This window comes from Tursiops truncatus, chromosome 20, assembly GCF_011762595.2.
Source record: "Tursiops truncatus isolate mTurTru1 chromosome 20, mTurTru1.mat.Y, whole genome shotgun sequence".
Lineage (NCBI taxonomy): Eukaryota > Metazoa > Chordata > Mammalia > Artiodactyla > Delphinidae > Tursiops > Tursiops truncatus.
This window is the reverse complement of record NC_047053.1, coordinates 4,635,261-4,648,974: the sequence shown is the minus strand read 5'-3', so window position 1 is coordinate 4,648,974 and position 13,714 is coordinate 4,635,261. Positions and strand designations below refer to the sequence as shown.

Sequence of the window (13,714 nt, the reverse complement as noted above, 5' to 3'; positions counted from 1 at the left end):
TCCAGCGAATCCCTTTCTTGGTATGTGTCACGGGGAAAGGCTTGTACGTGTGCCCGGAGAAGTGTGTACCAGGGTGTTGGTCGTGCGGTCACCTTGAATAGCAGAAGGGAATGACCGAATAAAATACGGTATAGCTACACTCTCACATGCGCGGCAACACTTCGAAAAACGGGTAGAGCTATTCCTGCTCACGTGTAGAGGTACGAAGATTTAATTTTGAGTGAACTAAAGTTACCAAGAACCCACAGGATAGTCTGTTGTTTTAAAAAGAAGAAATACAAAAAACACACTCAAAACGATACAATTTTAGGAGTGCCTCTATAAGTGTGTAACTGCATAAAAGAAGGTTCTGGAAAGGTTCACACTGGCAGGTGGGGATGATTCCTTCCGGAGAAAAGAGCAGGACAAGGGAGTGGTGACAGGGGTCTTTACCCTCATCTGTAATAGGTAAAAAATATTAACAACAACTAACGAATAACTAACATCAAAATACAATGTCCGGGCAGTGGACGCCATCCCCACTTTTCTGAAGGTGAGCCTGGAGGGGGGGCCTCAGCAGGGAGGTGGCAGGAACGAGGCCCAGACCCTGGTCGTGCATCGGGAAGGTGGGGGTATGGAGATCAGGGGGGCTGGTGCTCAGCAGGTGACACCCCAGCCATGTCACCTGTGTAGCTCCGAAGCGTGGGATTCCTTGCTTCCTCACTTGATTCGTGGTTAGTATTGTATTATGTATTTTCTTCGGCCCTAAGTAAGAGCTGACTTCAGTACATGCTACTGTTTGGAGGAATCAGTGTTTACTGAGTAAATGGACACGGCTAGGGAGGACACAGGAGAACGGGCACCAGAGAGAGGCTGGGAGAGATGAGGGTGGAGATGGTCCAGGAGAAAAAGATACAGGAGGGAGAGGAACAGCTCATGGGAGGACTGAGCTTGGTGCCCATGAAAGGATGACTCCTGGGGGTCTCTAATCATGGGGTTTAGTAGTGAAAAGCATCCAGCTGAGCTGCTCCAACAGGATGCTGGAGTGCGTACGTGCTTCCGTAAGAACGGGGGCTGCAAGAGAACCCAGCTGACCTGGAAGTGAAGCCAGGCTGGCGTGTGCAGAGCTAGAAAAAGCCCGCTCCGGTTACCGTGCACACCTCTGGTTTTTTATCCAAGGTAGAATAGAGATGATGCATTTTAAAAGGCTGGCTGACTGCCTGGTATTCCTACATCTCATGGTGGAAAGTGAGTTTTAGAGCCCACGGGGATCCTAATAATCACAGGTGATGCCATTTGTTGCGTGTTTATTAGAGGCTTGTCATCGTTCTAAGCTCATTATATGTTTTTAACTCATCTGATTTTCACAACAACCCTACGAGGGCGGTTGTGCTGTCTTCCCTATTTTATAGATAAGGAAGTCGAGCCACAGAGCAGGTGTTCATGGCAGGTTACCTGCCGTCTGATAAGTGACAGGACGAGGATGTGAGTCCAAGGAGTCCGGCTCCGGAGCCCCCGTGCTTCACGGCACTGCACGCCTCTCTAGAATGACACGGGGGTCCTGGGCACGATGATGAGTGAGGACGTATCTTTTGATGGACGCTGCCCCTTTTATTTGCTGAATGTGGGGGTGGTCTTGATGACACCAAGCTGGAGGAGGAGAGGGCGGCCGGGTGCTTCGGGGTCAGAGAGAGACCCTTCCCGATGATTTGCAAAGCTGGGCTCCATTAGGAAAGAGGGGTGAGCGGATGCCTCGAAGAGCTCAGGGCTTGGAACCAAGGGAAAGCAAAGGCTTCTTTCTGCCCCTGGAGGAGATGCATGTTGTGCGTGAAGATTCTGGGCATGGTGGTGGCGGCCACCCCGAGGCCACAGTCTCTAAGGAAGGTAATTTTGCCCAGGACAGCCACCTTCAACCCTCTGTGTGCATCAGTCTCCTGCGAAGCTTTAAAAGATACCTAGGTTCCATGCCCGGAGCTCCTTTTCAGAGATTCTGGTGTAATTCTCTTTGTTTCAAAGCTCCCAAGGCTACTGGGTTGATAACCATTGACCTTTGGTGAAGTTGGATCTCACCAGAGAGCCGCACTCACCCTCACGGGGGATTGGCCTTCAGGGAAGCTCTGCCTCTGGCCGGGCCGTCCAGGAGTCGGGGCGGGGACTGGCGGGAGACAGCAGGAGCAGTAGTGAGGGATCTGCCAGGCGAGGTGGCCTGGGACTTGGCCGGTCACGTGTGCTGAGCGTTTCCATGCAGGAAGCACGGAGCAGCCCAGAGGCTGAGCCAGGCCTACCAGAGGCGGCAGGAAGGCCCGAGGCTCCCGTCACTCCCAGGCTTTCTCCCTCTTCGTGCTGGCCATCCCCTCCCATGCGACTGTTCCCCCGAAACCTTTGCCTGGTGGGCTCCTTCGGACTCTTTGGGCCCGTCTTCCTGGCACCCAGTCGTCAAGCAGCTGGCAGTCAGGATCCGTCCCATCCCCTGTGTTCTTTCTCTGCGGCGAACTGATCTGCGGGTTCGAGGCTGTATTTGTGTCGCTGGTTAGGTTGTGAGCTGGGCTGGTGGGGCAGGGCGGGGGAGGTCTCCTCTGATTGCATCCTGATTCCCAGCCCTTGGGACACTGCCTGGCACACGGGAGACCCTCGGTACGTGGGTGCTGATTTTTATTGAAGGGGAGGTCTTGGCAGAATCTGCCCTTTCAAGGGCTGAGGAGTGGAAAAGGGAGATTTTCTTGCCTGGGTCAGGATGGGCGGGAGGACTTCTGGGGACCCAGCGATGGCCACTGCCCTGCCTTGGGCCCCGGGTCAAGGGGTCAGAGCTGGGCCTCCCTGTTGGCATTTGCTTTTTAGTTTTTCTCGAGAAAAGGTTCTTTGAACATAAGGCCTTCCTAACCGTGTCAGCCTTGATGTAGGTTTTCATGAAAAGTAAATTTAAAAATGTAGTCCTATAAGTAATTTCTTTTAATCCTTACAGGGTTTATCAATAAAGAAACCTTTAGAGCAAATCTTTTTGTAGAGTAGAGAATCCTTTGGTCATGGAAATTATCCATCTCTGAGTTATGTCTTCAAGGGTCAGATGTCCTTATGTCTGTATGAGTTCATGTAATTTACTTGTTCAGAAGGTGTTTATTGAGCATCTATTATGTGCCAGATGACAAGACACTTAATGTGCATTAACTAATACCCGTGGAACAGGCCAGTCAGCTGCCACTGTGGTGTGAAAGTGGGGTTGACCTGTTTCTGGTGTCCTGTTGCTGTGACAGAATCGCCCTCCTGATGACACCACAGCCCCGCCCACTCCAGAGGCCAGGTGTCTGGCCTCTGCCCTCCTCCCTCACCTGCTGCCCCGGCACCCATTCACCTGGGCCATGTGACCTGTGTAGGGGAAGTTTTGTTCAAATAGCCCAGGCAAGACAGAAAGAGACCTTAGAGGGGGAAATAATAAGAACCAAACATTTGCATGATAATAGTTTACTGATATGATCACTAACAACGGCTGGTTCCTTTTTCTCAAATATTTCGATGGCTGGTGAATATGAATCCCGGTGGGACTTCATCGATTCGTGCTCAACCAATGGCTTTTCCTGTTAATTTCCCAGCATCCAGGAGCAGGACACGAGGCTCCAGGCTCTGTGGAATGCTTGTGAGAAATTGCCCAAGGCCAATTACAACAACATCCGGTGAGTGGACCCTGGAGACACTGGGTCAAGGTTATTTAAGCCTCAGACACGTGTTTCCGGGCCAAAAGGCATGGTCACTGGCAGGCATGGTGTTATATGGTGTCCAAAGCATGGTTAACATGCAGGGTCTCTTTTCAACCTCAGGCAGCCCTGGGAGGCTGTGAATTACCATTTTGCACGTGAGGAAACAGACTAAAAGGGACGGTGAGACTTTGCAGGCTACCTGGCCAGCTGTTGGCTAATGCAGTTAAGTTCTTTGATTTGCAAGGAGCAAAGATGAATGCAGGCTGTCTCCAGATATCGGGGGTTTATTGTAAAGATGGGTGCCCGTGGACACTGCGGAGAAGCTGACCAGACCCTGAGCTGGACTCGGCAGGTGTGTCCTGGAGCTAGGCTGCAGGAGGAAGAGGCCGGGAGAATATTCTGTGGTTTCCACCTTTCAGCAGCAGTTTCCCACGAGTCTGTCTCTTCCTTTTCTTGCTTCCGCCAGGATTTCACTTCCTGCTTCCTCATCCCGTTGTCTGTGCCAGCAATGCCCCTGGCCCTGCCCCTCTCCTGGGTACTTCCTTAGAGGCAGATTTTCAGCTTCAGCTGCTGCTGCCATCTGCCTGATGATTTCTGTTTTCCTGTTAAAAACCCCAGGAGCGACTTTCCATGACTTACACATAGAATTCCTGTACGGCCCAGCAATTCCACTTCTGGAGGTATTCCCAAAAGATTTTGAAAGTAGGGACTTGATTTTGTACACCTGTGTCAATGGCAGCGTGATTCCCAATAGCCAAGAGGTGGGAGCAGCCCGAACGTCCGGTGATGGATAAATGCGTAAACAAAGTGCACATACAATGCGATATCCAGCCTTCAAAAGGGAGGACATTCTGATTCTTGCTACAGCATGAATGAACCTTGAAGGCTTTACGCTAACCGAGGGAAGCCAAACACAAAAGGACAAATACTGAACAGTTCTACTCATAAGAGGTACCTAGAGCAGTCAGTTCATGGAGACAGAAAGTAGAATGGTGGTTGCCAGGGGCTTTGAGGGGGTGAAGCAGCAGGTGGGTCACTTAATGGGTGCAGAGTTTTAGTTTGGGGTGATGGAAAATTCTGGAGATGGGTAGTGGCGATGGTTGCATCACAGTGTGAAAGTGTTTAACGCTACTGAGTTATACACTTTAAAATGCTTAACTTGGTAAATTTATGTACCCAAAATTGAAAAACAAAATCCCAACAGCAAGAATCAGATGGGTATGACTCTTCAGGTGTTGCTAGGCCACTGGCCAGCCTGTGGGCTGACTCAGCTCAGGTCCCACGTCCTGGTCCAGGCGTGTGTGGCCTCTTGGAGGGTATGACGTGGCGGGAGAGGCTGTGGGGAGAGGGGGCCCACTGGCAGCTTTAGGGGCCTCTGTGGTCCTTCTGCTCCGTGGGCAGGAGGTAAGTCAGCAGTTCCTGAAGGAACCACTTCACCGTTGTCCAGGCAGAAGGGGGCTGGACCCGCCGCCCGTGTAACAGAGGCCGGGGCCTCCGCGTGGCCCGGCGGGTTTGCTGTGGGCTCTTTTTATGCCTCATTTGTGCACAGCTCACTTGCTGATTTTTTTTAAAATAATAGCTTTATTGAAATACAACTCATATACCATCGAGCCCTTTTAAAGCGTACAACCGAAGGGCTTTTCGTAGAGCTGTACAGCTATCACCACTGTCTAACTTTAGAACATTGTCATCACCCCAAAGAGAAGCTCTGTGCCCAGTAGCAGTCATTCCCCGTTTCTGCCCAGCCAGTCCTTGGCAAACACTCATCTACGTTCTGTGTCTGTTTGCCTGTGCTGGGCACCTCATAGAGATGGAACCATTCAACGTGGGGTCTCCACGTCTGGCTTCTTTCACTTGGCATCACACTCCTGAGGTGCCTCCGTGTGGTAGCACGTGTCAGTATTTCATTCCTTATTAGGGCTGAAGAGTATTCTCTTGTCCGGATGGACTGCATTTGATTCATCTGTTCATCCCTTAATGGACATGTGGCTGGTCTCCCCTTTCTGGCTGTGATGAATAATGCTGCTGGGAACATTTGTGTCCACCTTTGCGTGCGGACATATTTCTCTAGGAGTGGAATTGCTGGGCCACATGCTAAGTCTAGCTTTAACTTTTTCTTCATTGGCTCTCAGAGCCCCACCGAGGTTAACCCCAGGGGACGCCACCCCTAGGATGTAAATGTCCCCACCAAACTGCTTCTCACCTCTGCACACAGGGAAGATGACAGGTGACAGAGGTTTGAAAAGAAGGAAGGACTTTCAGTCATCGTGCCGTGGGTCAGAAGGAAAGATGGAGAATTTTTCTGGCCGGGGTTAATCGAAGCCAATGTTGACAGCTGAGTGAGAGCTGAGTCCGTCTGTTTTTGGAGCATTCTCGTGTCCTGACGCGTGACACGTCTTGATTATATTGTAGGATGTGTGAATCTTGTTATCAGTAAGAGAAGTTTCCACCCGATGCTGAGGGACCACGGCTGGATTTGAGCCCTTGTTAAACCTGGCCCTTCTCCCTTCCTTTCAGATACTTGATCAAGTTTTTATCCAAACTCTCAGAATATCAAGATGTCAACAAGATGACTCCCAGTAACATGGCAATTGTCTTAGGACCCAACTTGCTGTGGCCACAAGCGGAAGGGTGAGTCCAGGGAGGAAGGGGTGTGTGGGTCACGCTGGGGGCAGGATGCTGCTGGGGCCTGGGCAGGATGGCCAGGGCCCCGGATATCCACCAGCCTCATGTATGTGTCAGGTCATGTGTCTGTCTTGGCCTGCTCCTTCTTTAGACTCAGGAGGAGACCCGGCAGTCTTCAGATCTTTCCTGTTGGTAGTCTCAGAGCTAGGCCTGCAGTCAGGGTCTTCTCTGAGCTCATCCGAGTCAGACTAGGCACGGCAGGCTCTTCCTGGCCCCCTGTGAACAGCACACATCCCAGCATCTGTGGGACAGAGGGCTGTCTCAAAAGGGAGAACAGAGCTGGGAAGGGGATGAACCCGGCAGTTATGAGAATCATACCTCACACCGAAAGGTGCCTCATGCTTGGCGATTTTGAGTATGTTACTTGCTCGTCTCCTGTAGGGAGGACTTCTGGGGTATCTGCATTCCGGAGAGGGGGAGAGAGGTTCAGAAAGGTGAAGTGTCCTTCCTGAGAGGATGCTTGCTCTCGGACTTCTGGTCCAGGGCCCCTTCCCTGCCTTGGCCGCTCACCTCGCCCTGCCCCGCTCTGTCCTGTGCTCACAGGAACATCACGGAAATGATGACCACAGTCTCGCTGCAGATCGTCGGGGTCATCGAGCCCATCATCCAGCACGCAGACTGGTTCTTCCCCGGGGGTACGTGACAGCATCTGGGTGTGGGAGTGGGCTTCTGTGGAAAATGGGAGTGTCGCTGTGAGTTCCGAACCTCTGAAACCTTTGAGTACCAAAGGTGTGTGTATAATTGGTTTGTTTTTAATCCTCCTACACACAAGCACACGTGCACACATGTGCACACACGCACGCGCACACACGCACACGCACACATACACCACTCAGAATGGGGTCGAGTCATGTCAGCTTCTTACTCTCATCCCTGGTCAAGGGAAATTCTGGCCTGAAGGTGCTGTGCTAACCAGGCCCTCAGATTTTATTGGTCTAACATCTACACCATAGTTTCTTTAAATCTGTCAATCATGAAATGCTGAAGCAGAAAAAAAAAAAGAGAGATGTTATGCTCTGTAGATGCAGAGGATGAACCTGGATTTGAGGTGAACATGAACTTTTTTCTTTTTTTTGGCAATAGTCATGCCTCCTTTCCATATATATATTTTTTAACATCTTTATTGGAGTATAATTGCTCTACAATGGTGTGTTAGTTTCTGCTGTATAACAAAGTGAATCAGCTATACATATACATATATCCCCATATCTCCTCCCTCTTACATCCCCCTCTCTCCCACCCTCCCTATCCCACCCCTCTAGGTGGTCACAAAGCACCAAGCTGATCTCCCTGTGCTATGCGGCTGCTTCCCGCTAGCTATCTGTTTTACGTTTGGTAGTACTAGAGAATGGACTTGAGGACACGGGGAGGGGAAGGGTAAGCTGGGACAAAGTGAGAGAGTGGCTTGCAGATGAACATGAACTTTTATTCCGGGCTTAGGGATCACCTGGGTGCCGTCCGTTCATTGCGCTAGGCTGTGTCCTTGGAGTTGCCCTCGGCAGGTGAAGATGGGGCTCAGAGGCAACAAGATTCTTTTTTTGTACCTCATTCAAAATGAAGCTCTCAAGACAGCTCCCTAAGATGGAGTTTCATAAATGTTCTTAGCGTGGAAGCACCATAGGATAAGGGAATGACTCGCAGTGGTGACAGCTTTGAAGAGACAGACAGCAGTTGTTACATTACATTCAGTGTTAGCTTTTTAAAAAAGTACTGTGCCTTACGTTTAGTAAATATTAAGGGTATGCTTTTGGCTGTGCAACAACAGACTATTAACTCGTGGGGATATAATATTAATAATTCTCTGCTCTGTTCATCAGAAGTAATCACTTAGTGCTGATCTAACATTAAAGAGGTTTGATTGTCTTTTGGCTTCATGTGTTTTGACTGTGACAGCTCTGAAATAAGAGTTCAATTGATGACACAGTCGGGTGAGGATAGGAAATCAGGATAAAGAAATATAGGAGGTAGGAGTGAAAGGCATAATTCTGTAAGTTCTGTGCTCATTCACTGTCATGGCACATAAATAGGCTGTGACCGGGAAAGGATGAGACTGGAATCCATTTGATAGCCTGCAATCTTAGATCTCTTTCTATTTCTAATCCTTTAAAATTTCTTTTTCTCTTTGGTTTTCCAGAAAGACATCATCATCATCTACAGATAATAATATTGCCTGTTATTTTCTTTTCTTGACTAATTGCATTGGCTAGCACTTCTTTGGTAGTGTCAAATAACAGTGTTGAGAGTGGGCATTGCTCTTTTTCCTGATATGATTTAGGTTGCTCTGGCATTTCACTTTTACACATAAGGTTTGAGATAGATTATTTTGCCTTTTTCAAAAAGAAAGTACCCATCTGTTCCTATTTGGCTAAATTTGTTTTGTGAATCACAGATGAAAAATGCTTTATTAAATGCCCATCATATTACACGCTAGGTGAGCATATGTGTTCACCTGGTAATAGGATGAATTATATTAAGATGAATTAATATCAATAGATGATCTAACACTGAACCGTGGGACAAGATTTTCAGGGGTGACACATAAAGAAGTGGCCATCTCTGCTATCTCCCTCCTGCCCAGGAAGGCGATGGCTGACCCACAGACCATGTGCACCCATTCTGTCTTCCCCGCAGAGATAGAGTTCAACATCACGGGCAATTACGGGAGTCCGGTGCACGTGAACCACAATGCCAACTACAGCTCGATGCCCTCCCCAGACATGGACCCTGCCGACCGGCGCCAGCCCGAGCAGGCCCGCCGGCCCCTCAGCGTTGCCACGGATAACATGATGCTGGAGTTTTACAAAAAGGATGGGTATGAACTAGCATCCCTTTCTCAGTGTTGGGGGTTGTGGGACGGAGGGGTTGATTCAGATGGGATGACAGGAAGGCTGCACTTACCAGCAGCAGTTTGAGTGGGTTGTGTCTGGTAGCACGTCAGTTCATTCTTGATGCCTCCATCTGTGCTGTTCAGGGTGCTAGGCTCGCTTCCCACCCTTCAGGACGAAAGTAAGTGCAGCCTTCCGAGCTGACAGTTGTGATCAGTATTGATTAGTTCTCATCAAAAGAAAAAAAAAGTGGGTCAAAAGGGGACACTGAAAAAAAAAAGATACTAAACGCTTTATTTTTGACTGAAAATTTACAAACGTACATCAATTCTCAAATCTTCAGCGGTTCTATTCTGACGATGGGTCTGCTCGTCTGCGCCCCTCAGCAACATTCTTGCATCAGTCACTCCTGCAGTGTGTAGTTGAACATTCCCAGGTTCAATCTCTTTAAAACAGATTGAAAACCTAAACCTTGAAGCCATCTGAGTGTAAAATGCTTGTAAGTTTCCGAGAGTTGTTTTCCCGGCTTTTATCATCGACACCTACACCTACTTCGATGCGGTTGTTACGAGACTCATAAATGGGCCCAGCTTAATTCGCATAGGAATGACCCTCTTGCACCCACGTTAAATCAGTTCACATAATATGTAATTGCATGATGTGATTCCATAAGAAGTCAAATGGGCGTAAACAGGTTTCCTAACGAGCACAGCTGATCCGTGGGAGGTGTCAGCTCAGCCCTGGCACCCACGTACGTGGGCTTGAGTCATCGGCTCATGTGTCCTACAGAGGAAAGGTTGAAAAACCCAGAACTGTGGAGGTACGTGAGCCTTACTTTCCACCCCTCTTCTCTTCTGAGTGGGAGTCGACCTTGGAGACCCACACCTGTGTCCTGTGATGATGGGGAGTGTTCACAAGGTCCAGTGTCCCTGCTCGTTCCCTTTCCCACCAGAGACCCTTCCCGTGAGAGGCAGGTGCGGGGTGTTTCTCTGCTCTGCGCTGTTGTTCATTGTATTCTGTCTGGTGGGGAAAGAAAAGCTGGAAATTCTTAGAAGTTAAAGGGAGTAGGGGGAGATTTCACCAATCTATAAAAAAAAAAAAAGCATACTTAGAATCTGATCTTTGCCTCAGGGGGGAGAGAGACAGAGATGCAGAGAAAGAGCGAGAGACCTAGCAAATGCATTGGAATTTGTTTTTAAAACTCAGTTTTAAGCGACTCAGTTCCTGTGTGAAGTGTCTCTTGTGGTAGGGTGGGGGATGCCCTGGAGGGGCAGTTCTGGTCCTTTGGTCCCAAGTGTTTCTGCATCAGAGGTGGGCTCCACCCTGATTCCCAGTCCCCTCTGAAGAGCCATCCAGGTGACCTCCATGAGAAAGTTATCACTGTGGAATCTCAGGGCGTTCGACATCCACTGGCCCCTGCAGTGTGGTCTTCTTAGTATAAAGAGCCAGGGGTCATTGGGATTTCCGTGGACAGACTGCCATCCCACTGGGGCCCCAGGGGCTGCAGGCAGCTTTCCAGATGCTGCTGGGGCCTTACCACCAGAGGGTTTTTAGGGGTACGCAGAGGCCAGAACTACACAAGTCAAACCACCTCAGTGCTGTGCAGACTAGTCAATCTGTCCCTGCCAAACTCTCCCCAAATTGTGGATTTGTGGCCCGGATCAATAAGCTACCGAATTTCGAGGGTGGTTTGTTATGCAACTAAAGATAATCAGAACAAGCTTTAAAAAATAAAAAAGGATACTAACGTTCTGCCCCCGTGCAGCTCGGTGCAGCTGCTCTTTCCCGTCCTGAAACCCGATGTGCCTGTAGCCACTTCACTTGCGTTCTCATCCTTAAGGGGCCTCCACCAGGGCCAGCCGACAGCAGCCCCCGAATCCACGAGGGTATTTACACCAGGGCTAGCGGCCTCCCTCAGAGCTCAGTTCAGTGCGTGACTCCTCCTCAGCCTGTGCTTGAAACTGCCCTGCAGGGGTCTTGTCTCACCAGCGCCTCTGCCCCCGGACCTTAGCCTGGACATTCTGTAATTTGGAATAAGCACATGTAATTGAGAAGTTCGGGAGCGATCTGAACAGTGCTCTGTGGAACGCTAGTTCCACTAATGCTAGGTTATGTTGGGGCAGGAGGCAAGGAGAGGGAAATCTGGGGTCTCATGTGTTCCTGAAACACAGGATTCAACATGTCGAAACCCCTTTCTTGAGTGTGTGACTTCTCAGCGTCTTCTACGCGCTGTGATGTGCCATGCATCTTCACAAGGGCCTGTGGCGTCATTTCCCGAGTTTATTAGGTCACAAAGCCTGTTGTCACGAGACGGTCAGAACTCATGTTCCAAGGGACCTGTTTTTTTCAGTTGTGGATGTTGAGGTCCTCTGCAGACCTAGTGGAAGGACAGAGAGCCTTCAAGAGACAGCCACCCTGAAAGGGGTTTATGTCGTGGACAGGGGGGTGCAGGAATGTTACTTCAGAGAGAGCCCGAACCTGGGGTAAAACAAGCTTACCTAGAAAGTTCTGGGGACTGGGGGAAACCTTGACTCATATGCGGGGGTTGGATTGGTCAGCTGGGCCTTTGGGAGGTGCATTCTTGGCCCAGGCCCTGCCTCTGCTTCCACATTTCCAGGATTTACACATCTGTGGCTGCTGAGACCAGGTCTGTGAACTGTTGCCAGGTGACCCCAGGTTTTATTTGTACTGGGGAGGTGAAGAAACTTTGTTGTTAGGCATTTAGGAGAGGAATTATCCCTAGAGGAGCTGGAAATACCGGATTTTGGCCTTAGACAAGGCCAAGCCAGGATTTTTAGGATCCTTCTTATTCATCATTCACCTTGGCACCCGTCCTGCCACTGCTCCCCGACCTCCAAGTTCACCCTAAATGGTGCGGGAACTCCCAAAGCTTCTGTGGGTTTTGAGGAGATACCAGATTTTCTTTCCTCCTTTCTCTTTTCCCAAGTGTAACTGATCTCTAGAACAAAAATCTCAACCTTTCCGATCTGTGTAGACTTGAATACCTCAAAGCCATACGTTGGCTGACATCTCTGGTTAGGACTGTTCCTGACCAGGATTCAAAAACAGCATGACAGGGGGCTTCCCTGGCGGTCCAGTGGTTAGGACTCTGCGCTTCCACTGCAGGGGGCACGGGTTCAATCCCTGGTCAGGGAACTAAGATCCCACGTGCCGCATAGCACAGCCAAAAATGAATAAAATAAAAACAGCATGACAGATGTCAACCCTACAGAGGCCAAAAGAAAACAGCCACTAACTCCTGACAGCTCATCACCTGGAATGGTCCACAGCAAACTTCTGTTCTCAGTCATACATGTGTTCTCTCTGTAGATACCTGTTCTTATGCTGGAATCTCCAACTTTCAGAATTTTTTTTTTTTTCCCTGGGGCAGGCCTTTTTCTCCTAATTTTTAAGGTCCTAGATCTTCTCTTTTCCCTGTGTGGCCTGCCAGGTTACAGACTTTAAAACAGGAATGCCATTCCGTTTCCTGAATCAAGGAGACCTGTTCCATGATACAGTCTCTCATGGAAAAATACAAAGTGCAGCTTAGGGTAAGTTCCCTGCAAACGTGAGGTCCCTGTAGACTGGGAGGAGTGAAGCAGGGTGAAGTAGGCTTCAGCGGGGCTGCCTCGCCAAGGTGAGGGTTTGCCAGCTGCCCTGCGTTAATCCTGAGGGCGAGCAGGCATGAGAAGCCTGAATTCCCTGCCCCTCGTCACCTTACCCTACAGGGAGCCACGCGTCTCAGGGTCAGCTCCCCACATGCTGCGGGCGCTCGCCTCCCATCACCTGGCTCCCTCTTGAGAAGACCCAGGAAGTCCAGAAGGGAGGCTCTGCCCAGGTGCCCTCCTGGACTCTGCCACGTGCCCCTGCCTCCTGCTTATTGATTTCCAAACCCTTTGCTTCTCAGAGGTTCTTCCTGGCCTCTGGTTTCTCGCTTCTCCCTTGATTCAGCCATAAAGGGGTCCGAAAACCAAGCTCCTCTCGTTTTCACCGGAAGCAGTGGCCGTGGGAAATCTTTGACATCCATACGAGATGTGGGTATCTGTGCAGTGACTTCTGAGGGAGTTGGTTGTTTCGGATTGATTGAACTTGGTCATTCTTATTTTATTTTATTATTTATTTATTTATTTAGGCTGTGTTGGGTCTTCGTTGCCGTGCGCGGGCTTTCTCTAGTTGTGGCGAGCGGGGGCTACTCTTCGTTGCAGTGCGCGGGCTTCTCACTGCGGTGGCTTCTCTTGTTGCGGAGCACGGGCTCTAGGCGCGCGGGCTTCAGTAGTTGTGGCACGCGGGCTCAGTAGTTGTGGCACATTGGCTTAGTTGCTCCGCGGCATGTGGGATCTTCCCGGACCAGGGCTTGAACCCATGTCCCCTGCACTGGCAGGCGGATGCTTCACCACTGCGCCACCAGGGAAGTCCCAGTTATTTTTAAATAACACGCAAGTTCTTTGATTCTGGCGACTGTTGCTGCTTTACGTGATAAAACAATGAGCAGAAACTTGTGACCTGCTTACATAATCTGGTTGTATTCTTCCA

At 49.8% G+C, this 13,714-nt stretch overlaps 1 protein-coding gene across 7 annotated transcripts in view; it reads left to right on the top strand.

Annotated features, from left to right (window-relative positions):
* Nucleotides 1–13,714, top strand: part of ARHGAP44 (Rho GTPase activating protein 44) — a 141,931-nt gene that overhangs the window by 115,365 nt on the left and 12,852 nt on the right. For all 7 annotated transcript variants that reach the window (XR_012328624.1, XR_012328625.1, XM_073797736.1 and 4 more), the window contains exons 13-16: nt 3,567–3,647; nt 6,189–6,302; nt 6,900–6,991; nt 8,988–9,168. Coding sequence is in view for 5 of the 7 variants with exons in the window: in XM_073797736.1 (XP_073653837.1) it covers nt 3,567–3,647; nt 6,189–6,302; nt 6,900–6,991; nt 8,988–9,168 (468 nt within the window). In the remaining 2 variants the exon portion in view is untranslated. The remainder of the gene's footprint in view (nt 1–3,566; nt 3,648–6,188; nt 6,303–6,899; nt 6,992–8,987; nt 9,169–13,714) is intronic.